General features: G+C 38.5%; 1 protein-coding gene across 3 annotated transcripts in view; it reads right to left on the minus strand.

Annotated features, from left to right (window-relative positions):
- The window catches only part of CCDC141 (coiled-coil domain containing 141), a 204,292-nt gene that overhangs the window by 39,577 nt on the left and 138,354 nt on the right, over nucleotides 1-26,361 (minus strand). For all 3 annotated transcript variants that reach the window (XM_027590871.2, XM_027590872.2, XM_027590870.2), the window contains 9 exons: nucleotides 23,371-23,512; nucleotides 21,508-21,627; nucleotides 19,630-19,821; nucleotides 13,718-13,897; nucleotides 8,531-8,710; nucleotides 7,816-7,941; nucleotides 4,433-4,621; nucleotides 3,228-3,407; nucleotides 1,317-1,466 (listed from right to left, as the gene is read on the minus strand). In XM_027590871.2, coding sequence (XP_027446672.1) covers nucleotides 1,317-1,466; nucleotides 3,228-3,407; nucleotides 4,433-4,621; nucleotides 7,816-7,941; nucleotides 8,531-8,710; nucleotides 13,718-13,897; nucleotides 19,630-19,821; nucleotides 21,508-21,627; nucleotides 23,371-23,512 — 1,459 coding nt within the window. The remainder of the gene's footprint in view (nucleotides 1-1,316; nucleotides 1,467-3,227; nucleotides 3,408-4,432; nucleotides 4,622-7,815; nucleotides 7,942-8,530; nucleotides 8,711-13,717; nucleotides 13,898-19,629; nucleotides 19,822-21,507; nucleotides 21,628-23,370; nucleotides 23,513-26,361) is intronic.

The raw sequence follows: 26,361 nt of genomic DNA on the forward strand, positions 1-26,361 counted from the left end.
AGAATAATGTTTTCTTTAATATTGTTTTCTTTAATAAGACCTGAATGAAGTATTGTTAGCTGAAACTGGAAGAGGACATAGAGGGTAGGCTACACTCTGGGTTTAACCTCGAATGACTCTCTAGCCCAGAATGCATCCCTGGAACATGGACTCTGAGCAGCAACTCTACAGTCCTGTGGCACATAGCTAAAATGAAAGTCGTCGTTGATGTTCCTGTTTCTCTCCTGGGATCCACATGGCCTCTCCTGTTCTCTGCCCCTCTCAGTTTCCTTCCAGCCCTGCTCCCTTCCTGCACCTGCCCGTGGTCTAGAAAAGTGTGGCCTGCAGGAAGGAGTACTTCAGAGCTAGACCACCATTCAAGTTTAGTTACTCATACTTGAGTCCTTGAGCTAATGTTGTCTGATATTTGATACTTGCTGGGCCCAGATTATGTAAATAAGTGGGCATATACAAAATGTTTGAGAAGGTTTACCACTTCCTTTTCCTTCACCCGCTTTTGTAATGGACTTGAGACTGATGGACTCTGAAACATTTTGCTCTGAATGGAGATAAATCTGGCATTACAGTACTCTGTATCCTGCTGTCAATTCTCAGTCAACAGTCAGGTTCTATATTTTCTATGCTGATCTATGTTTTCTCCCCAGAATAAGTTTATTTAAATGGGAAGTTTAACTAGGGGAGGGTTACTGTGGCTTGCTACATGTTTGGGGGTTGGGGTTTGGATAGAATTGAGGGGGAGGAGGTGGAATTATGTGTTTGTGAGCAGGTGCATGGATGTAGAGGATGACTTTCATCTGTTATTCCTTTTTCTCTAGAAGTTGTTTTGCCAGGAAGCCACTCCATTTGAGTAAATATGAAACCAGCCACTTGACTTTGGTGATAATACTTTGTAGCCTCTGAGGCAAAGAGCCTGCTCCCCTGGCCCTTGGCACCCCCCTTCACTATGAGTCAATGGTACTTAAATAGTATCTCAGCAATTCGGAGCTGGCTTCATGGGGACGGCATTACACTCTCTGCCCTAATGGGCTATATCCACTCAAGCAAGCAATTGCTGTACAGGCTTGAGTGGGGGGAAAGAAAGCAAATAAAACACCACAATAGTGTATTCTAGGTTTTTCTATGCATTGACAACATACTGACTTGTGTGCTTGAAATTTACTCAAACTTTCAGAGCCCTGAGACCGTACTTGGTGGATGAAAAGTCAAGGTGGAATAAAAGGTCTCCTGATTGTGGGTGCACACGTACAGACAAGAGACACGTGCTTTAGGTTCAGAGCAGCTTTTGACAATGTCGGTTCTCACCCCTGCCACCCCACCTCGTTTATCTTGTCCCTTGTGGTGCAGTACTCCAAGCTGCGGGTCAGGGTCTGTTCACACTCCTGGGCTTTGACACGCCAGTTCACACGGTCCCTCTCAAGGATGTCTAGCTGCTGCTGCAGGTTCTTTGCAGAAATGTTAGAGCAGTTCTGAAAATGAAAGAGAAGAGGAAGTGAAGGAATGGGTGAAATGGCAATGGGACGAATGTCCTATTTACCTGTGTTATGAAACTATAAAGGACATTAAAAAACCGGTTCCTGGCTTACCTTACCTTAAGCATATTTGAATGTAATGATTTCAGAAAGAAGCCAGACACCAACATGTTGGGGAAGGCAAACCATTGCAACTCTAGTCTTGAAACTTCAGTTTTCAAAGATTGGCTTATCACACCCAACTTTTCAGAGACGCCGTTTATTATAAGGTATAATTTTTACTTCAAAAGGCATAAAATATGCATTGGAAACATTCAGCTTCTGCACTATAATTTTCCTGTCAACTTGAACTTAACCTCAGGTTCATTATGCAAGTGTGCCAATCTCTGCTCAACACAGAGGGCTGCTGAGGCCAAGGCCAGATGAGGGCTGGAGAACAATTTATAATATTATTTGTGCAAAGTGACACATCTTACTTTTTTCTTTCTTTTTAAAATAAATTTATTAATAAAATAAAACTCTTCAAAAAGAAAACTCCTTCTTGGTAAAAACCAATTCTATAAACAGTGACAGATATTTTGTATTTCTATATCTTTCAGTTAAAAAATTAAAAAAAAAACCTTTAGGTTCATTGCATTCCATATCGTTTAGTGGAGATCGTAAATGAACTTTAAAGTAAAATTGGCCATTATTATTTTATTTATGTTATACATATTGGATAGAATAAACAATCTTTTCTCCCCTCAAATTAGGAATTTGGAGAAGGATTTAAAAAAAAAATCAGAGTCCAATGTGTTATTTATAAAATTATGATCTGGAAATATTTTCTTCTTTTTTAGGATCTTTTGTTAAGGTCAGTCCAGTGGCATAAAGCAGATCCAGTGACGAGTACCCAAGCCTTTGGTGAAGCCAGGAAGCTCCTTCTTTATGGGCTTTTATGGATAAAGCAGCTTCTCTGGGCCTCAGATCCTTCTTTTATAAAATGAGTGTCCTGGGCTAGATTATCTCTAGGATACCTTCCAGATCCGAAATGCTAAAGCAGCATAGGTCCAATCAAAATATAACCTGAGCCACATGAATAATTAAAAATTTTCCAGTAGCTATATTAAAAAGTAAAAAAAGAAACAAGTGCAACTCATTTTCATTATATATTTGTTCAACCAAATATCATCATTTTAACATGTAAACACATGTAAAAATATTAATAGTTTTTTATACTGTCTTTGAAATCTAGCGTGTATTTCACACTTATAAGCACTTCTTAATTGTTGCTAAACTTCTATAAGAAATACTTGATCTGTATTCAAATTTCAGTTTATAGTTTAAAATGTGGATTCACATATGCAAGCTGTTCCCAACGTACTTAAAAGTTTTTCCATAATTACAGTGAGTGTCAGTTTTAAAATTTAAATTAATTAAAAATAAATAAAATTAAAAGTTTAGTTCTTTAGTTGCATTAGGCACATTTCAAATGCAAAAACCTGACTGCCATCCATATTAGACAACACAGCTCTACAATTCTACATTTTAATTAGCATGAGAATAGATGTATTAAACAAGACTTTTATAAACAGATTTTTCTCCTTAAAAGTCTTTTCTTTTGTTATAGGTGGTAGAGATTCACCACAAATAACTATCCCAATGGTTTAATGTATTTTTAAATTTAACATATACTAGGCAGTCTGCCTGGTTTCTTTGATATTGTACCCAACTCTCAGCTTTAATTACGTGTGAGTGATGGTGTTCTAAGTTGCTTACAGGCCGTTGCACTGATGAGATGACATCCACTCCCAGGGAAAGGGCCAGTTTATGGAGATGATCAATATGTGCCTGCTTTTCCTGCAAGTGACTGAGGTGAACCTGGGCTTCGTGGGCATCATCCAGATCCTTTGGCTCTTCTAAAAACTCCATTTCCCTTGATTTGTTGAGATGACCCAGCTGGAATTTAGGACATTAACAATTAACATGGATTTCCTATTTTTTATGAAGATAGATTTTTTTTTTAAAAGCCTACTTGCTATAACCAATTTTACTACCTGGTCAAAATGCTGCCAAGCCCATCTATAATTATTAGTGTTATAGACCAAAAAAATGTTACAGTGCTTCAGATTGGTAGGGTAAAATTGAGGGATTAACACTGTCAGTTCTATTAAAGAAGAAAACACTCTTAGACTTGTGATCTGAGTAAATTCAGAGGCTATTTTAAAGGGATATTGATAGATGTCCATTTTCTGTTAATAGAAGCTAATAATTATAAAACTCTATTGAGCACTCCATACTGTCAGTTACTTGAGATACAAAAAAACAAAACAAAAAGAATTTGTTTTCTTCCCTTGAAGAGCTTACACTTGAGTTGAGGGGAAGAAGTAATTTAGAATCAAGATGCTAGGGGTGCCTGCGTGTCTTAGTCACGAGTCTGCCTTTGGCTCAGGTCATGATCCCAGGGTCCTGTGATCAAGCCCCACATCAGGCTCCCTGCTTAGCAGGGAGTCTGCTTCTCCATCTCCCTCTCTCCCTACTCTTGCTCTCTCTCTTTCACTCTTTCTCTCAAATGAATAGATAAAATATTAAAAAAAAGAATTAAGATGTTAAAAATGACAAATGTGTGAAATAAACAATGAAAGTTCTGGAAATTTAGAAGAGAGATAAAACATTCCAAGTGACATAGGTTTGTTGGAAGCAGGGACAGGGTTTAAATAGTAGAGGGGAGAGAAAAGGATCTGTTAGGTAATGGCACCTGAGAGTCCAGGCTTGGACTTAGGAATGTGTGCACTATCTTTGAGGGACAAAGAAGAGCTCAGTTTGGCTGGATCATAAGGGAGGATAGAGAAAAAAGTTAAAGGCCAGATTGTGGAAAGCTCCTAATACCAGAATAAAAAATTTGGCCTTTTTTACACAATAATTTATTTTTAACTTCATAGTTTAAAAGTGAGGGTCGTCCAGCTATCCGTGACAAGTCTTACCTTTTCCTTGACTTGGTGGAATTGGACCACCTTGTACAGGATATCCTCGTAATCTCGGATTCTCTCTTTCTGTGTTTGATGGAGATGAATAAGCTCCTTCAGTTGTTGAGACTTCTCTTTCATAGGGGCTCCTTTGCCACTTAACTCTTCTGATTCTTTTATAATGTACTGAACTTCATCATTCAGTTGCTAAAAAGTTAAAAGCAATAAAAATATCCAGCTTTTAGGGAGCTTTTTACTTTATAGCTGACTATAGTTAGACCTAAATCACAAATCAGTCTCTCATTTGTTAACAATTATTTATTGTCAGCCCCACCCCATCCCTGCAAATCCAAGCTTTGTGCTTGATGCTAAGGATACATTGTTCTATCCCTAACTTCTCAGAAATTTAAAAAAAAATTATCAGCAATACAAAAAAACATGTTTCAAAGCCAGCTGGTAAACTACAAGTCACCTATGTCTGTGGCACATCAAATACTCCAGTTATCTGTTAAGTGAATGTATTTTAGATATTTTGTGAAGCCATGACCATCTCTGATATTTAATACAGACTAGAATCAGGCAGTGTAGTAAAAACACCAGAGAAGGCAAGTCTAAAAATATATTGGGGGAATTATTTGTCCTCTAGAATAACAGAATGGTTGGAGTGACCTACCAGCTGAGCAATGTGGTAGATATGCTGCCTTAAAAATGGTCATCCCATAATCCCCCAGGGTGCCTGGGTGGCTTGGTTGGTTAAACGACTGCTTTTGGCTCAGGTCATGATCCCAGAGTCCTGGGATCGAGTCCCACATCGGGCTCCTGGCTCAGCAGGGAGCCTGCTTCTCCCTCTGACCCTCTTCCCTCTCATGCTGTTTCTCTCTCTCTTTCAAATAAATAAATAAATAAATAAATAAAATCTTTAAAAAAAAAAATGGTCATCCCAGAATCCACTAATAGCCACCACATGTAGGGAGGGATGAAGCAGCTTCGTTTTTACCCAGCACTGCTCAGAGATCCCTTATAGGAATCCAGATTCTGGGACAGAACTTGCAAAGGGTGGACAACTCAAAGAGGAAGTCACTATAACATCAGGGATGGATCTTTTTCTATCAAGGAAAAAAGTAATGGAAATGATTTAGGCAAAAGAAATAATTTGCAGAAGAGTAACAGAAAGGTCTTCAAGTTGAAATCAAGCACAGGGACATCAAATATATGCACGACACAGTGACAGAACTAACAAAGCTTGGAAATGGCCCCTGACTTCGAGGGATTTACACACTTACGCATGTGCAGGGGCATGTGCATACATGTAAACATGAAATGCAAAAAGGCATATATAACACAGGGCATATCAAAGTATCTAACACGTAGGGTAGTTGAATTTTCTAAGATTTTACAAGAACTCGTTCACTATGGGCTACAATGTTGTGTTTTTGTGCGGGGGGCTGGTTATCCATGATATCAGTTTTATTTTAAAGAATCTAAAATAGATATTCCCTAAAGGAATCTTCCATTTTCTGATTTGGCATTCTTTAAGGCCAACACTTAGGAAGTTGTGACCAACAGAAACGCAGATAGCTTGACTTTGCAGCAAAGAACAAGAAGCCAGGCAGGAGGACAGCATGACCAGCAATCACTTTTGGCAGCTGTATCAGGTTTAGGAGCTGCAGGAGGTGGAGGGTATGGAATGCATTCACAGTCAGGGCCTGGCAACATGACTCATGGTTTTATCTCTCATCTCCTGAGGGCTCTCTGAGAGGGAGAACGGGAGAGCACAGCAAGATTCCTGGGAGGGTGTTGGGAACCTGGGATGCCAGTGGGCAGGGACAGTGATATCATAGTGGCAATTTCGGGGACAAACGGTGGCAGGGCCTCTGTGTCAGAGCTTGCCCATCCTTGCTCTCAGATGTCTTCATCTAAAATGTGTCTATACCTCTTAGGGAAATAATTAGAGTCAATATATGTGATAAATATATTAATAACAAAATAATTTGATATAAATTAAAATAATCTAAGATAAGAATATATTAAGGACATTTTGTAGCCTGAATGTTTGTGTCTCCTCAAATACAGAACAGTGCAGAACAACAGTAAGAAAAATGTCTTTTTTTAAAGTGGAGTTTTAGACAAGCGATGTTTTTGTTTAAAAAAAAAAGTAACTCACCCATCTGTGAAAATTAATTAGGTAAACCTCAACTGAACAGTTTCGTTTTGTTTTGTGTTGTCTTTTAACATCTTTATTTTGAAATAATCATCGATTCAAAGAAAATTACAAAGAATTGTACAGGGAGGGACGCCTGGGTGGCTCAGTCTTTAAGTGTCTGCTTTCGGTTCAGGTCCTGATCCCAGGGTCCAGGGATCCAGCCCCGCATCGGGCTCCCTGCTGGGCGGGAAGCCTGCTTCTCCCTCTCCCACTCCCCCTGCTTGTGTTCCCTCTCTTGCTGTGTCTCTCTCTCTGTCAAATAAATAAATAAAATCTTAAAAAAAAAGAATTGTACAGGGAAGTTCCATGCTCCTTTTCTCTAGTCTTCTCTTCCCCAAAGTTAACATCTTGTATAACAAGATAAAAACCAGGAAGCTGACATTCGTACAATCCACAGAGTTGTTTTGGATTTCTCCAATTACACATGCACTTGTGTGTGTGTCTGTGTGTCTGTGTATATGTGTAGTCCTATGCAATTTTATCACATGTGTAGCTTAATGTAACCACAACCACAATCAAGATAAGGGACTATTCAATCACCACATGGCTCCCTTTATAATGATTTCCTCCCCTAACCATCCCTAACTTCTGACACCAGTTCTCCATCTCTCAAGTTTTGTTGTTTCAAGAACATTATATAAATGAATCACACAATAAACAACATTTGGGAGTGGCTGTTTTCTTTCAGCCAATTCCCTTGAGATTCATCCAGGCTCTTGTGTATATAAATCATTCATGCCTTTTATTGCTGTGTAGTATTCCATGACATGGCTGTTTAGTTTAATCATTAGTTTAAACATTCCCTGTTGAAGGACATCTTGGGTAGTTACTAGTTGGGGGCTATTTTGAATAAAGCTGCTATAAACATTTGTGTACATAGTATTTAGTATGTAAGTTTTCATTTCTCTGAGATAAATGCCCAAGAGTACAACTGCTAAGTCATATGGCAATCCATTTTATGTTTTATTTATTTTTTTATTTTATTATGTTATGTTAGTCACCATACAGTACATCATTAGTTATGGATGTAGTGTTCCATGACTCATTGTTTGTGTATAACACCCAGTGCTCCATGCAGTACGTGCCCTCTTTAATACCCATCACCAGGCTAACCCAATCCTCCACCCCCTTCCCCTCTGAAAGCCTCAGTTTTTTATTTTTTTCCCGTTCACCCAAGTCTATCAGTCTGTTTCTTCACCTGGAGCTGAGGCTTCTTTTCGTTCCATTTTTTCTGTAGACCTAAAATGGTCTGGAGGCTCCCTCCAAGGTCAAGAGCAGACACAGGCATAAGTGCTTCCTGAAGAAGTTGCAAGTTGTAAGTAGTCTGAAATAAACATTAGATAGTCATGAGTTTGTTTTCTTTGATACCACCAGCAAATACATAACGACCATTCCAGCGATGACTAGTATGTCATCGAACTTTTCCATCCCCATGAAAACACTCACTACCTCAAGTGAGTTCGAGGTTCTAAATCACCAGTGAACAAAAGTGCAGGCCCTGTGTTTCCTTTACTTGGTTCTGGCTTTATTATGGTAAAATATACATAACAAAATTTACCATTCTAACTAATTGTTAACTGTGCAGTTTGGTGGAATTAGGACATTCACATTAGTGTGTACCCACCGCCACCATCTACCTCCAAAACTTTTTATCATCCCAAACTAAACTCTGTACCCATTTACCAGTAACTCCCATCCCTTCTTCCCTCAGCCCTGGTAACCTCTATTCTGCTTTCTCTCTTTATGAACTTGACTCTCGGTACCTCATGTAAGTGGGATCATACAACATTTACTCTTTTGTGACTGGCTTATTTCACTTAGCATGATGTTTTAAAGTCTCTTCTATGCTACAGTATATGTCAGAATTTCATTCGTTTTTAAGACTTAATAATATCCACTGCATGTTCCTGTACCTTTCTAAGTTGTTCTTTGAATGCTCCCCACTGCTGTTTCACAGGCTTGCTTGCAATGGCTTTAAGTTGCCATGTCATCCGAAGGTGGCTGAGTTCTTCTCTTTCTGCCTTCTGGCTTTCCATAGTGTTCTCCATAAAGTGCACTTCACTTTTCGCATTTAATATTTCATCCCTTTTTGCCTGTTAAATTAATAATCCATATAATGGCTTTTCTTTCCCAAGAGACACAGCATTTTTGCATACACTATTTTAGAAGGCAAACACCTGATCATAGCCAACGCAGAGCATGGTTCTGATATCAGGACAAGTCTGGAATGCCTGTGTGAAGGCACAGTGGGGCTCTCAGAACCTATATTCTATGCTTGGACACCAGGTCCTGAGTTCTTCAAAATCCCAGTGGTGTTTGAGTCCCCACCCTCACACCCCTGGCCAGGGTCTGGTTATTTCCTAGGGCTTAAGGGGTGTTAGAATGAGCACCAGGATCCAGAAATGTTGAAGTCAAGATTATTTTAATGCATAAGTTTTGAAGTGTAGTCCACCTTTAATTTTAACACACTCATCAGAATGTGTCAAAATCTTAGTATCAGGAATATGAGGGGTCTGTTTTTCTCTTTAAACTATCCTATTGTATATACTATGATTATTTTAAATTTTTCTTGTGAACTGTGCTTGAAGTTACTCCCTTTTGTGAGAACTGAAATGTATACGTCTATATATCTCTATATTTGTATCTCAATTATGCACCAGAATCACAATATCTAAATGCAGAGCCCTTTTCCCAACTTCTATATGTTCTGGTTGACTGATTGGAAAACCTTTAGACACTGTTTTTAAACAAGGGGAAATTCAACTGGAGGCAGAAGGATAAGAGAAGTAAAGCATAAGACCTAGTGTTTTTTTTATGTTTGCACATAAAAAATGTGGTATTTGAATATTTGGTTGACAAAAGAATGGTTTTTACTTTGATGGCCAGCCTTTCTCAATAAATCCTTAAATTTCTTTAAATTTTTTATTGTTATGTTAATCACCATACATTACACATCATTAGATTTGAAGTAGTGTTCCACAATTCATCGTTTGTGCATTAACACCCAGTGCTCCACGCAGAACGTGCCCTCTTTAATACCCATTGCCAGGCTAACCCATGCCCCCACCCCCCTCCCCTCTAGAACTGTTTGTTTTTCAGAGTCCATCGTCTCTCATGGTTCGTCTCCCCCTCCGATTTCCACCCCCTTCATTCTTCCCCTCCTGCTATCTTCTTCTTTTTTTTTTCTTAACATATATTGCATTATTTGTTTCAGAGGTACAGATCTGTGATTCAACAGTCTAGAACCCTTAAATTTCTAAGGAGCAAATATGCATGGTTGTCTATAATTGCAATTACAGCTAGGTATCTAAAAGTCAAGGGATCTTTTAAACTGTAGTCAGAAGATAGTGTCATAAATATGCAACAATATTTTAAAACTCCATCTTGTTTTTAAATTATTTTAAAGGACATCAGTATTTCATATTTATATTTTTATATCAATTTAGACATAATAAAGTACTGATTAATTACAAAAGAATATAATTGCAGGTCCTAAATGAGATTTCCTCCCATGAATTTGGGGGTTCAGAAATAAAATGATATATGCTGCAATTATGGTTAATAGGATTCTAATATATCATAAAAGATACTAGACAACTTCAGCAAAACCCACTCCAGATAGTATTTTTTACCTATGCTATAAAGTTAAGGTATCTTTCACATACTATTAAGTAACTATTAGTCAAAATATAACATATAATTTAATGTAAACTTGGAAATTGCAGCATATCAGCATCAAGCACAATCCATAGGGCATGATTTGAATGAGGTCTGGAAAAGGAAGAGCACAGTAGTATTTGTTGCTGTCTAGCTAGCAGGATTCAAGAAGAGTGATGATGTACTTGGCAGACTTAAAATTTTGACCACTGAGGAAGATTAAATAATTTGTCTAAGGTCTAGTTAGTAAACATAATACTCATCCTACTTCTGTGTAGGGGCATGGAAAAATTTGTCATAATCTTATCTAATAGGGTACTATTTCCATTTGAATTCAGGCACACTTAATGGTGTGTTTTGTTTTCTAGATACGTTGATAACAGGAAGGCAGTATCCTGGATAGCATCTTTGATATTCACCACTATAAATTAGTAAATTGGCACTTTCATCAAGATGTCTGCCAGATTTCTCACCTAAATCAATTTCTCTGATCTTGATGATTTTTTTAGATGAACTGAAAATTTTTCAGTTTCAAGCTTGAAAAGATGCGCCACAGCAACCCAATCAAGAGCAAAACACTCAGTGGAAAATGCCGGTTGGCCTTCTTCCCTTTTAACAATGAAACTGGTTACCACATTTCAACAATAATGTTTGTTTAAAAGCCTAATGGTCTAAAAAATATGAAGAGGATTAAAAATGTGTTTTACTTGCTTTACCAATAATTTCTTATCTCAGAATGTCACTGAACCAATAAAGTTAACTATTATGTGGATCTTAATTCTTATCAATAAGGAGGAATTTATTATATGAAAGTGGTAAGGACCTCAGGGTAAAGCATGTGTTTTATACATAAGGTCTGAGATTTGATAGATTTGATTCATGGGTCCTGCCAACACAGGACTACATGATTGGAAACCAAGAGAAAAGTAGACAACAGAAAAACTCCAGGCCCAGATATTGGAATTAGCCAACAAACATTTAAAATACCCATGATTAATATGGTCAAGAAAGTACAGGAGAGATGGAGAGAGGACAAGAGAGAGAATTTCACTGGCAATTGAAATCTAATAAAAAAAGATCCAACTGGAAATTTCAGAACTGAAAAATAAATTTCTGAAATGAAGTTAGTAATAAAAAGGATAGATATAAAAATGTAGTTTGCAAATATTTGAATTCCCTTGTGAATACAAATTAGAGAAGTACATAATCAAGAGACCGAGTAAAAATGTAAAAGATGATAGATAGATAATACGTGTTCTAAATGTTCCAAATGAAAAATAACTTAATTAGTTTTTACAATAAAGCACTTGTATAACATAAGAACATGGGCAAATTGCTTAGTAAGTTTTCTCTGATGCTTAAGAATAGCTTTAGATAAATTAGCACTATTTATACTTATTTTGTTTCCTCATAGATTTAATAAGAATAGTCTTCAAACAGTAAAAGTGGAGAGAGAAGATAAAGAGAAAATTGCACATGCAACCAATGAATTATTGAACACTACATCCAAAACTAATGATGTACTATATGTTGGCTAACTGAACATGATAATAAAAAAAATCACAAAAAAAGAGAAAATTGTAGCTCAAAGTGGATGAGAATAGTTATAGAACCTAACTCTTCCAAATGAATTCAGACTCCAGACTGAGACTCATCACATTTCAGAGTATTGGGAAAATTGCAGATGTCAGTTATCTTTGCAAATCGACATAAAATAAGAGAAGGCCCAGAAAGTTAGAGAAAGGAAAATGCCCTGATTTTTACAAGGGGGAAAAGGATGGTCTACATCATTTACAGATTGGTAAGCCTTACACTGAAAATCAGTGCAAATAAGTTTATCCTGGATCAAGTAGTTTGTGAGCACTTTGGAAAAAATTCCTTGATCACAAGGAGTCAACCTGATTTATGCCAGATTATACTTACGTAATTGATAGGATAATTGGTAGGTAGGCACTCCTTTGTGCTATCTCTCTCATGACAGACTTAGGAAAAAAGTTGTGAATTAGTGGTCAAAATGAAGTACTGTTGGAAGTGTCCATGACCATTTAATAAACGGGTTAATCAAGTGATGGCTTAATGGATTGGGAAGTCGACTTGCCCCTAGACACTTTTATTAAAAATCTACTTGCAGCCACAGAAGGCCTACTTATAAAATGTATAGAATTAAATTCAGAAAAATGGCTAATGCCATAGAGAGCAGATTCAGAATTATTTTAACAAGATGGAATCATGGGTGAAGACTAACAAAATGACATTAAATAGGAATAAATATAAAGGCCTGCATTTGTATGTAAAAGATAAATGCCTGACCAATATAAGATGGGAGATAAGTAGCTTGGTAGGAATTACAATGAAAATGTAAGAGGAATTTTATTTGATCACAAGCCTAATATGAGCCAGCAAAGTGAAATTATTGCTAAAAATGTTAGGATAATCTAGGTCTCCTTAGTAAAGAATGATGTCCACTTTCTTGTACTTTGTGTTGAAGTTGGACCTCACTTTTTGGTTACATTTTATGAATGATTTTGACAAACCATAGAAAATTCTGGGAGGGAGAATTAGGATGGAAAGAGAAACGAAGCTATCTCATAAATGATAGAAAGGATTTCTATGTGGTTAGCTACTGGAAAAACCCAGATTAGACATAGCAACTATTTTCAGTGTTTGAAGGACTTTCATGTGTGAGAAGAATGAAATATGAACACTTTTTCCCCCTGTGTAGCTACAGAGGGTTAGAAAGAGATATGAAGACAGATTTGGCTTAACATTAAAAAAAAAAAAAAAAAAAAGGTTTCTAGTAGCTGGAATTTTGTAAAAACAAAATGAGCAGTTTCATTAGGAAGATACTTGAGGTATTAAAGGAGAGATGGATTAGCCATTTTTAAAAAACTCTGTAGAGAACTTTATATGGGTCAGAGGTTGATATAAAGATTCTAGTATTTTACAGATACAACTCGACAACTAAAATTTTGAAGTACATTTCTAAATATAATGGAGTTTTACTATGAAAAGATCTGCTATGGTAAGAAATTCCTCAAAATGATGATTGACCCTAGATGTTGTCTTTAACCCCTGGAATTTTTGTAAGAACCTTGTTGCACGCTCTCAAAATAATACAACTTTCGGATGGACTTCTACTGAGGTCTCTATGTAATAATGGCAATGTTGTATTTGAATTATAGTCACTCTTTCTTCTTAATAGTTAAAATAGTCTTCACTAGAAATGAATAGGAGGTCTAAGACCAAATAAGCATATAAATGCTCAGCTTTAGGACTGTTCTAGGTTGAATAAAGCTGAAAAAAAATAAAAAATAATAATAAAACCAAAAACAACTTCCTAAACCAGCAAGCTGATTAGCAAACAGATGGACTTTTGAATTTATGGTTTTGACTTTGACAAGGTATCCTTGCAGAAGGTGTAAAACATTTAATGTCATTCTTACCATATTTATTAAATTAAGGCACTCAAGCCCTAGGTCTTGAGTTAAAAAACTCCTCTTCAAAAATAGCTGCCATTGCTTCTCAGCTGAGTCAGACCGATGCTTGGCTTCAGCATCATCCTCTTGCTTTTGCAGGATTTCAGTTTGGTAAAACTCCTTTAGGCTCTGACACTGCTCCTGTACCTAAAAGAAAAAGAAAAAAAAAGAGAATATAAATGAGAATTAAGAACACTTAAAAACATTTTTAAAGAAAAATAGCAGTAGATTCTAGTAAAAGCCTATATAAAAATTAAACAGAAACTACATTTCAGAATTCTTTAAGTTATTATTGAATATTGTCAATTAAGTGAAAAGACACGAAAATCTATTTAGGTTGTTGACAGATAGGATTACCCCTCGGTAGCAAATTAAGCTGACAAGTTTGTTACCCATAAGACCGAGTTACCATAGCCAAAACCATATTTATGTATTACATATGTGCATGTTTTGCAACTGGGGACTATTTGTGTCAAAGACCAGTGTGGGTCCCTTTAAAGCTGAGTTTTATAATTCAGAAGGAAGATACATACACATGTGCGCACACACACACACACACACACACACACATGAGGGAATACAAATCAGAAGGAAAGAAACGTAAGCCAGTGAAAAATTATTTATAATTATTAATCACAATTTCCTTCTAATCAGTGATAAACCAGAAAAAAAAGTACAAACAATTACTAATTTTCTGTGCAAGTATTAATATTAAGCTGCCTCCATAGGCTTATCTTACTGAGGTACATTACTTCGCCTGCCTAAAACTATATTTTTTCATTTCCTAACCAATGCTAGCAGTACTAGATTATTTTAAATCACTCTTTGATCAGAGCTTATATAAAATAAAATGTGCCTGTAGAACTATAGATTAACATGTAATTGGGTAATGTAGAAACAGAAAAATTCTGACACAAGGTTTTATGCATTTTGAGTAATATTTAACGGCCAACAGAACAAGACTCAAAGAGCTCACAACTACCAAAAGCAATCTAAACAAGGTGAGAAATTTCAGGCAATGGTTAGTCACCATATTTTAAATATATTAACATCATTCATCATTTAAATGCATTTAATAGGTGGGCCTGCAAATGGTGCTCAGAAACAGAAGTTCTATCCTCATTTCCCATTTTACATTTATTCATGCTTCTGTTTTGCTGATGCTTGTTTCCTCAGCCTAGAATGAGCTTTCCTTAATTTTCTACTTATCCTTCATAAACTAGTGAAATGGCTACCTCCTCCATGGAGGCTCCTAAGTTTCCCTGGTAAGAATTAAGGATTCATTTTCTTGGGTTCCCAAAGATAGTTCGTTGGGAAAGAAGAGAACCATAAGCAAATTATCGTAACACAAAGACAAGTATACACACAATGTTATGGGCCCACTGAGGAGGGACCACCAACTCTACATGGAATAAATAAGGAAGAACTACCCAAAGGAAGTGACCTTTGACCTGTGTCTTTCAGAATTTTCCAGGGTAAGAGGCAGTAGAAGGGGATCCCAGACGGAAGGGTTAACAAGTGTGAAGGCACAAGTGTGAAAACACTGGCTGGTTCAGAGTGCCATAAAAGATCGTAGTGTGAGTGAAGTTCAGGTTGCACGAGCTGAGTGGTTAAGAAAGAAGCTAGAAGAATCACGGTGCTGGATAAAGCTGGCCAGAAGGTTTCAACTTGTTTTCTACTCTAACCAACATGATGTGACAGATTCTCATTAGTTTGAAACAACTGATATCTGTCACAATGGTTCAGAATCAGCATGACAACTATCAGCACTTCTATGGGGTTGTACGCTACAGGCTGGGGTGTCAATTTGATGGGCTGTCGGTTATGGGCAACTCTCAAAACATAAATTTTAATTCATCCTCTTTTTCCATGGCTCAAAGAAACGAATGCAAGTGAGAATGATGCCATTTATGGGAATTCCCTTGAATCTGTACTAGTTTATGCTTTAAGGGAATTAATGATAAACTTCAATACTTCATCCATTTTTTAAAAATTTTATTATGTTATGTTAATCACCATACATTACATCATTAGTTTTTGATGTAGTGTTCCATGATTCCTTGTTTGTGTATAACACCCAGTGCTCCATTCAATACGTGCCCTCTTTAATACCCATCACCCATTTTTAGTAAAAGTTATTTATAATTTGAAAAAAAGTCATTTATAATTTGTTTCACAAATTACATTTGTCATATTACCTGAATGTCAAGAGGTAACATTATCAGATTTGCTTTAGAATGACCATTTTTTTGGAAGGCGTGAAGCGGATAATTACAGGAAGCAGAACAGGCAGAAGACAACTTCTTTTTTTTTTTTTAAAGATTTATTTATTTATTTGAGAGAGAGAATGAGATAGAGAGAGAGAACACGAGAGAGGGGAGGGTCAGAGGGAGAAGCAGACTCCCTGCCGAGCAGGGAGCCCGATGCGGGACTCGATCCCGGGACTCCAGGATCATGACCTGAGGTGAAGGCAGTGGCTTAACCGACTGAGCCACCCAGGTGCCCTGGAAGACAACTTCTTTAAGCTGAGCAAGAGATGGTGAGGGCTTGAACTGAGGAAGTGATGGTTCAGGTGGAGGGGAAGGGGAATTCAGAAATCTTTTAGGTTGTCCCTATAGATAAACAGGGATAGCATGGCCTTCGATACAGGAAAAGACCAAAGGGAGGAGGCTAGGGATTAAACTTCAGCTTTGACATTTACTAGCTGTTTGATCTTGGATACCCTAACTTCTTAGAATCTCAGTTTCCCTTATTTGTAAAAGAGGAATAATAGTAACTAAACATAAAGGTGTTATAAGGATTAAATGAAAACAGGAATGAGGACACCTGGTTACACATCTGCCTTCGGCTCAGGTCATGATCCCAGGGTCCTGGGATTGAGACTGCCTCAGCCTCCCCGGAGTCTGCTTCTCCTTCCCCCCTCTACCCCTCCCCGCTGCTTGCGCTCTCTCTCTCACTTTCAAATAAGTGAATAAAATCTTTAAATAAATAAATGAAATCAGGAACGAAAAGAATGGGGCCTCATACAAAACAAGTGCTCACTGACAGAGGTCTTGGAAAAGACTCTGAAGCTTCTACATGGGACTTCTGAAAACTGATGGGGTCATTAATGCAATGCCAAGACACAGAAGAAAAACACATTTGAAAAACAGATAATTGGTTGTGTTTTGTTGAGCTTTATGAGCCTACAGGATATATAAGGAATTAGTATGACTGGAAGTTGAAAGCATTGGTCTGGGGCTTGGAAGAGAGGGGGCTGAGGAACCATTTTTGAGTTATTAGTGTATTAAAACCACAGGCAGGGGTGGATTTTGTATAGAAAGTGTATAGCACGTCCAAAGGAGAGCACAAGTGAGAGCTCCCTGACTCACCACACTCGAGAAACAGAAAACTAAATGAGGAGAAAGGAGAAGGAACAGATAAAGAAGTAGACAAGATGATGCCACTTAAGTTGATATCCAAATAAGGTAAATCTACAGAGACAGAAAGCACTTCCGTGCTTGCCTGAAGTTGCAGGGTGGAAGCCAGGATTGACTAAAAGTATGCAGCAGGCCCCTATTTGGGGTGATGGAAATATACTAACACTGGAGTGTAGTGATGCCTGCACAGTTCTATAAATACACTAAAAATCCTCACACTCTAAAACAGGGGAATTTTATCCTATGTAAATTGTACTTCAACAAATCTGCCTTTTAAAAAGTCACAGGAGGTGAGAGCAAGAAGTTAAATGTGGCAGAGAGATTAACAGGGATGAGGACTGAAAATACAGCATCTCATTTGTCAACTAGCAAAGTAGCTTACCAGGACAATGTCAATGGAGGGAAAGGGTGGTAAATGGCAGGACTGAAGGGGGAATACACTAGAGGCAGCGGGGTGAGGCTTGGGGAGGACAGGCAGTCAGAGGCGAGAAGTGTCATCTTCCCGTTCGGAGAGCGCAGGTGCGAAGGGAAGGACAACAACAGAGCGGCAGCCTTGGTGAGGATAACACCATCGGCTATGGCTGTAAACCCACAAGAAGGAAGCAACGGAAAAAGCAGATTTGAACAAGTGGAGGATGGATCTAGTTGAAGCTCGATTCTGAAGGGCATAGGAGTGTGCAGGGAGGGACTGACGGCTGATTCATGTTGGGCACAAATAAAGGCTTCACGTTATTGGCAACTGGGGGATGCCATGTGTCAATATGCTTGGAAATCGAAGGAGGCCAATGTTTTATTGTGTCATATGTGTCAGTCACATACAAGGAAAGGGCCTTGGCTGAGATTTAGGGATGGAAACTGGGGTAAGATGTTTGAGAATCACTACTGAATGGGCGCCAACAAGGGAGTGTACGGGGATCCCGGCAGAGGCAGAGACCCATACACTGTAACAGTGCCAATCAGCACAACTGTATGATTTTCCGTAGGAGTGTCTGAAAGCTGAGTAAACAGGGGCGTTGGTTTGGCCTGGTATTGGGAATTGGCAGGGAGAGTCAGGGTGGACGGCAGGGTGATGACGGGATGGAGTGGGCTGGAAATGAATAACCAAAGCTGGTGAAGAAAGAAGGAAAGCCCGAGAGGGTCAGAGGGTGACAGACTGAGAGTACAGCCAAGATGAGAAGGACAGAAGCCTCTACCAGGGAGCAAAACAGATTTAGTGAACGCAGGGAGGGTGGAAGGATGTGAGGTTCTTCTGAGAAAGTGTTTCTTGCAAAGCTAAGGTTCAGCCCTAGAGAGGCTCTTGGACCCAAAGGCCAGAGCCGACCATGGAAGTAGATTCTGAACTAGAAGCCAAGCAGGTGCATTTTTGGCAATGAAGACAAAGAAAACAGCATTTCTTTGTACCTTCTCCACCATTTCAATTTCCGAATAAAAATGTTCAACAGGATAATCCTGTCAATTGCAATACCTTTCCCAAACCATAAGGGTTCAGGGCCAAGAAAAACTAAATAAAAGTTTAGGTGACAAAAGGCAGAGTAAAGACATGGAACAGGGGCAGTGGTTACCTGAGATTTGCTGGGACTGGGCATGGCCTTCCTCCCGAGGGGCGAGAATTCAGAACATTATGGAACGAGAGCTGACAGAGGAGATGTGCTTAGGCAGGACACTGGTGGGCTGGTGGGGGGACAATTCCCAATACCAGGCCAAACCAACGCCCCTGTTTACTCAGCAGTGGGAGGGTGGGGGAGAGAAAAATTCGAGCATGCTCCCTAACTTTGGTTGGCTTTACCCCGGAGTGGACCGCGTGGGCTCTACCTCCCACTAGGCCAGTGCCCGCCTCCCTGAGAGCAGCAGAGTGTGCATGCTCCTAGGTGGCACCCTAGCCCTTTTCCATTACTGATACCATCTCCCAGAGACTGGGACCTCTGAGAGATGGAACCGTAGTCCACAGGAGGGAATTTCACAGATTCTCTAGTACAACCCTGTCAAAATAGTGCCTCAGAAGAAGCTCTCCGAGGTAGACTTGTTAAAAGGCATCAAACAAGAGAGATCTGAGATGACCCAAAAGCCCATAATTTCTGATTCTGTGTATGTATTTTAAATGAATCGAAGTAATTGTTGGGTATTCAAAGAGATTCATGGTGGAAGATGACTTATTTTTAAATAATTTTGTTCTCTGTTTAGGATATTATAAATGCTTGTGGGCCACAGTAAAAAGCATTCCAACACAACCACCTTGCTTATTTGTGAATATATCTACACCCAACACTTGAATTATTTTTTAGGAAAACAACCTACTCTTTGAGTCCTTGTATGGTGCCTTGGAGAATAAAGGGCCAGTAAGTGAGTACACGCATGGGAGCGGAGGATACAGGACCACCCAGCAGGGCTTCTACCCCAGAGAAAGTAGGAAGAAGGGCAGAGACCACCTTGCTGAAGAAGGTCAGCACATGGGCACCATACCTCTTCTGAGGACTTTAGAAATGCCACATAAGTTTGCAGGACTTGTGACCTGGAGCCGATGCTTTGGCCAAGTATTTTTAATTCTTCCTCTAGCCATTCAGCTTTAGAAGAAAGCAATGCCACTTCGTCAGGTTCAAATTCATTTTTCTCTGTCATAAGTTTTGCAGCTGCTTCTAATTCATGTGCTGTCTCCTATGAAAGGAAAGCACAGGGGGTCAGAAGCTGACAGGGGAATCATGAACATTCACATTTCATTACCTTCTGTACATCCATCTATTACAATTATTAATTGAACTTGTACCAGAACTCTCCTCAATGAAAGAAAGGCATAACTTTCAAAACTTAAAAAAAAATTAATCTTAAAATGAAAATCATCTCAAATTATTCTCTCACTCTACCAGCTCTGCTTTTCATTTGGAGCATTCTATTTTTTGTGTGTGTCACAAAGAGAAGAAAGGTTGTTTGGTATGAAAAGTTATAAAACAAAATGGCAGAAATGTTTTGAGTAATTCATTTAACAATTATATATGAGGATTGCTTTTTGAAATTTAACAATAGCTCTAGCAAATTCTTAAACTAATTTTGTTACACAAGAGATGACAAGTTTATAGAAATTGTTTACTCCTTGTTTAATTTATAAAAAATGGCATGTCACTTATGCAGTCTTACTTAAATCTCTATCTAGAAAGGTTTTTGAACAAGGGTAGGGGAAATGTTCTATATGAAATCTGAATAGCCCACAGGGTTGCTCTTCTGGGTTTTCTTTTGAGTGTAATTTCTGGCAGGTAAAATCTCACAGAGAATGGATAAGCTGGTATGGTAGGCATTACATCTACAATTGCCACAGAAAGAGCCATGTAAAATTTTATGTGAGACTGAACTAGGAATCAAGCAAAAATGAAAGAAAAAAGCTTCACTGTCATTTGCAGCAAGAAGGAATTGCTTCCCTGCTTGTATTTAATATGCTTCCCAAGTACTCCAATGAATGAAGCTAATTTTCATTTCCAAGTGTTGCTTCCAGATAGCACTCTGGGTAGGAGGAAGCAGGGGAGTTTCTCCCTGTGCCATTTCCTCCCTCCTTCTACAATTCTTAAAATAAAATAGTGAAATTGAATTCATACATATGTTTTATTTTAAACATTTGAAATAATGAGTTAAAAAAATTCCATTAAAAAAAATCAGTTTGTCTATGAGTTCCCAAACATGAAGGAGGTCCTCTGGCTGAGAACCGATGGAATAACAAGGCCATTGCCTACTGACTTGGGTGAGCTGGGACAGCTGCTAGACTCACCTTTCTAAACATCTGCTGGGGCTGGCTGGGACTCAGTGCAGATGTGGAGCTACTACTAGCAGGAATAGTTGAACCTAAGTCCCAGGGGAAAAGGGGTGAGGAGGAGCCAGAGAAAGTGCCGGGAAGAGGAGGGTATTTTCTGTCCCTGAACATTGGGCTTGCAGCAAGACTGTGTTTTTTATTTGCTTCCTGGAATCCTGCATTAATGCATATTGCTTCTGGGAATTTTCTTTTGTAACTTACTCTAGCAGAAAATCACAAATAGTCTTAGAAAAACACTCTCCCTGCATCCTGTGGCATCCCAAAAGGAGATGCTGACATCTCCCAGGCAAGGAAAAGGGGCCAGATGAGTGTTTAATACCAGGTTACAAAGTTTCAGTGAAATCAAACACCCTAATAAGTGCACATATAAGTATAAATAATTTAGATACACATAATAGAAGTTTTAAGTCATTATTTACCACAATATTAATTTAGAATTACACCCCTCAAGAGAGCTAGCATTAAGTTTTATAGCCACTGAATATAAAGAAAAGAAGTCATATTTACAAAATCATAACCACAATAATAATTCCTATTTAGTTTACCTTAGCTTCCATATCTAGTTCCAAGTATTTACTCAAAATCTTCCCTGATTCAGAAAGGCTGGAACCAACATCCATTGCACTGGAAAGTACTGGACTGATTTTCTGAATTGACATTTCCACCTTTAGCAATAAAGAATATATTGCAGTCTTAGTAAAACATGTATTTGCATACATGTCTGCATATGTATAGAAAAGATAAATACTACTCTCTCTATTCCCATTGTACTTTAAATGGATATACCAATTTCCATCTAAAAATAGTTTTAAAAATTTTAGAATGTCATGTTAAAATTAATTATGTTGCTCTTCATATGAGGTAATGCTACTGACCCACCATATACCCAGGGTATATGTTTAAAGACATATATTTATTAACAGACATATATTTTATTAACAGCAATGAGATATAAACAATCATCCACATCTTCTAAGAATTTATCACCTATATTACCTAGAAAAGATAATGCACTTGCTAACACATCAGCAGAGATGAATTTATCTGATTAATTAACTCATAATCATCCACTGTAAGTTGAAGGGGGCCCAGTAAAGGCACATCTTGAAGTAAAGGTCCAAAGCCTGGGTATTAAATCACCCTGGAGGTTGCTACGTTTAGGAGCCCTGGGGCAGTACCAAACCCTGTACATGTGACAGTAAAACACAGGGACCCACATGGGCCATGTAATTGATGAATGTGGGGGACTATGATTTGATTTTTAGTACACACGAATCAATGGGAAAGTAATCTTTAAAGGGTTCTATAACATCCAAGTTACATTCTTCATCTTCTGGCTCTCACCAGGGCCCATACCTCCCACAGGCAAGTTGGCTCTGAATTGGCAGTAAGACAAGGATCAACAGTTGTCTGAGTTCCTACTGTGTTGTCCACCACCACCAAATTAGCTTGAGTCTCAAGCTCCAGGGAATGTGGCTCTGCAACTGCTGCCATATTTGGACTCTCCCTGGAGCCAGGCTTCGGAACAAGTCTCAGATTCCCAAGTTTCAGGATCAATAACAGGTGGGAGGGCAATGTGGATAGAGACGTGGTTATTTAACGTCCTCTCCCGTGAAGTCTACTAATTCTACTTGTTTAAGCCAGGCATATGAGTCCACTGTATCAGATGAAGACATCATTGAAAATCTGAGACCCAGCAGGGGCATCAAGGTTCATTAGCATTAATGTCCCCGAGCTAGTTTTCGCTGTATATCCCAGCTACAGTAAGCAATTGTTTACTTAGCCAAACAGCAGCTGCCTGGTTTTATTCCTCTTTGAAAAGAGGAAATAAATTTCTCCTGTACTGAGTCATTGTATCCACTCTGCAGAAAGAGGATTTTCACATGTATGTTTTTATTTGGAATGACCACGTCCTTTGTGCTGACCTCCCTCAATAAAGTATGATAATGACAACTTATCCCTGGAAATCCCTAAAACATCATTTTTGGTATTTATGTGCCATCCTCATGTTGTATGATACCATGTTAACTGAAATATGTGCATACTTGGAACCAGGCACAGGCCCACATAAAACAAGGACACAGTCCCAATGTGCACACAGTTCAGTTCTATGCAAAGCAAGAACTACATTTGGGTGTACGTGTTCAGGGCTGGCTGGTGTGACAGGGAGGATTACACAGCAAGTTTTAGCAACCTGGGACAGGAATGGTTGCTGAGCAATAGTGAACTATAACTCTCTGCTGTTCAATGATAAAATCCAATGTGGAACCTAAGGGAAGCCAAAGGAGATGTGCCACTATCCTCCCACCATGCCCCACGCTGCAGGTGCTGTATCACCTTGTCTAGTATCACCAAGGAAGGAGCTGCATCTAAGTAGCAGCCAACGGAGAGCACATTTAAGAGACTACCTTCTTGAGGTGGTCCTCCACCAAGGCAGTTAATTGCTGTTTCTTAAGAGCAAATTCTTTGTGCGCTGAACACTGTTGGGTCAGTTGGTCCACTCGCCTCCGAATGCATCCCATCATCTCGTGGACTCCAGTTACCAGAGAGCTGAATGGAACAAGTCAGCTGTTAGTTCACCCCGCCCTGATAGGGAAGCCCCAGGAACAGGGAATATTCAAAGTGGGTCTGCTCTTTCATGATAGGGATGAGTCGATAAAAGTTATCAAGCTTTAGGCTTTAGGATAACAGAAGTTAAGTAACATTAAATTACGTTCCCTTGTTTCAATCAGTCAGTCAGTCCTGCGGGAAAAGATGAGTTATGGGTTTTTGCAAATTGGTCCAGTCTTCTTTTCTAGAGGTTTACTTTTTAATATTTCTCTAAGATACTTTGAGAACCCTATGGCAAAAAGAACAGTATGTTTGCCAAGAGTTTTCCTGGGGGTGTGATTCAAAAGCTTCATTTATCTAAAGATGCTCTTTGAATAGAAATGTGGATCAGCCAATTAACAAAACATTTACTAATCCAATAGGGTAAAATATTTATGTAACACTAAGTTCCTTGTTCTCGATGATGACAAATGCTCAAGGCTATATTCATTAAGTGAAAACCAAGTTATCACCAACAATTAGGAATCTAATGTACTTGTTCATAAAAATAGAGACTGAGTCTCACATTGTCATTTTTCACCTCTCATGAGAAAGAGAAAAGTGACATGAAAGCTCATAAAACGCACATGCCTTTAGAACAACACATGACCTTAGAGAGTCAGATCCCATTTGCTCTGGTCTAAAGATAAATTAGCAAGTTTCCTACCCATGTCCAATGTAGGCCCACCAGCCATGCAAGACAATGAAGGGAGGTTGCTGGTGGAACGAGCACCTTTTAATTTGTCCACCTACCCCTAAGACAGAGCCTCTCCTACTACATAAGAAATTGAAGCCTTCAATTTTGTGTCAGTCATTTCCTTCAAATACTAATAAAGATTAACATGATAACTCTGAAACTTAATTACCCAAAGTTAAAAAAGATCTTGGAGTGAGGTACAGATTTCAGTAATTTTACCTCAAATAATTAATTTATGACTCTTTAAAAATGAATTTAATTAGTAATGAAATGAGGGCAAGATCTCATATGACTGAGAGGTAAAGTAACTTCACAGGAATGACAATAAAGCTGCCAAAGGGGTGAGAATTCATCAGGCAGCTTGCGAATCTTGTCGGATGTGTGTGGGATTCATGTGTGTCCTGTGGGTACCACTGGAGCCCCCAGAGAAGATGGGGGCTTCTTAACTGGGGAGAGAAAATGAAACCACTGTGAGGAATCTTACTCCTGACACATAGTGTTCCACAGATGCTACACTTACAACAATTAGTTTTGTATTTTAATAGCTCAGGGACGTTGAAAAGTATAATCAAGAAATCAGGAGGGTTTTATAGAAATAATTCTAGTGATACTTAAATCCACAAATTTTGTAAATAAAAGCAGTATATTGGTAATACCAATCGTATTTTGGTTAGATTTTAGACTTTGGGACATGATATACTAAAAAAGCACTTAAAAGCTCAGGTGTCCTATGTATTATAAGTTCCAAGTTCTCTGTAGAATATGCAAATCTGGAATGAGAAAGACCAGTAACAAAGAAAAGTGAAGTAGCTGCAATGTGGAAAGAAGATAGAGAGAACAGTTAGTGAAAGTAAACATTTTCTAAAAACAATGAGCGCTACTGTGGCAAGGCAGCATTTTTAATGTTTTAAATAGTTTCTTTTCTAATTCTCATTACTACCCTATCATCTGGGTGTAATTGTTATCTCCATTTTGTAGATGAGCAAACCGAGGAACGAAAGGCTCAGTAACTTGCCCAGGTCACCATTATTAAGTGGCAGAGCCAGGATTTGAACCTGTTCATCTGATCTCCGAGTCCACACTCTTGACACATGATGGGATGGGAAGGTATTCGTCCTCTAAGATTTCACCTTCACTCGAGTTGACTGTTAATGGAAACAGGATTAGCCTGACTGGCGTGTTCTTTTGAAATTGGCGGGCTTCTCCAAAGCAATATCTGCCTGTAGTTTGCGAAGTGACCACTAGAGGGACACTTGTCCAACTTCATGTTTTTTAAAGGCGCCTTCCAGCAGAGAACAGAAATGGGGAAACAAAACCAGATCAAGCATTCCTTTTGTGAAAATATTGCTCTTTAGCAATTTACAATTTTAATTTAGATGAATCACAACCAAGCAAATGCAATCTCTCTGTGTCTTTGGAAGGATGACTCCTTTTCAATTTTTCAATGACCTAGGAGGTTGGGTCTCATTTTGTGGTGATTTGTGCCTTATCATATATATCTATTGCATTGTAAATTTTTTTAAGGGGGGGCTGGAGGGGCAGAGGGAGAGGGTGAAAGAGAATAATGCAGCCCGATGCAGGGCTCAATCTCACGACCCTGAGATCATGACCCCAGCTGAAATCAAGAGTCGGGTGCTTAAAACCCTGAGCCACACAAGTGCCCCACATTGTAAATTCTTTAAGGGAAAGGACAACATTCTTTTCATTCATATATCCTCTGTAGCCCTGAGCACATACACTTGTTAGTGGATCAATGCATATTTTCAAATTAAATAAAATACACTTTAATCAAAATTTAAGGGAAAAGAAGATATAGATTTAAGAACATATGCACAGAGAGTTACTGTATAAAAATGTCACCAGTGAAGTCTCCAGTAGTTTTTAAACAATGATGACTTTGCCCTTTGCTCACTTACAGAAGACTGACCAATTTCTTCTTGGACGTTTGGCATTTATCATTAGGTTGAGTGGGACCTCCTCTATTTAAAGCCTCAGAGCGGACCACTGAATCTCCTTGTTTGGCTGTGTGTTATTGCCTGTCCAGGGTACATTCTACTCTTACTTGTGACTTAGACCCCTTCCTCAGTACAAGGAGTTCTGAATTATCTTGCTT

This window comes from Zalophus californianus, chromosome 3 (genome assembly GCF_009762305.2).
Source record: "Zalophus californianus isolate mZalCal1 chromosome 3, mZalCal1.pri.v2, whole genome shotgun sequence".
NCBI classification, from domain to species: domain Eukaryota; kingdom Metazoa; phylum Chordata; class Mammalia; order Carnivora; family Otariidae; genus Zalophus; species Zalophus californianus.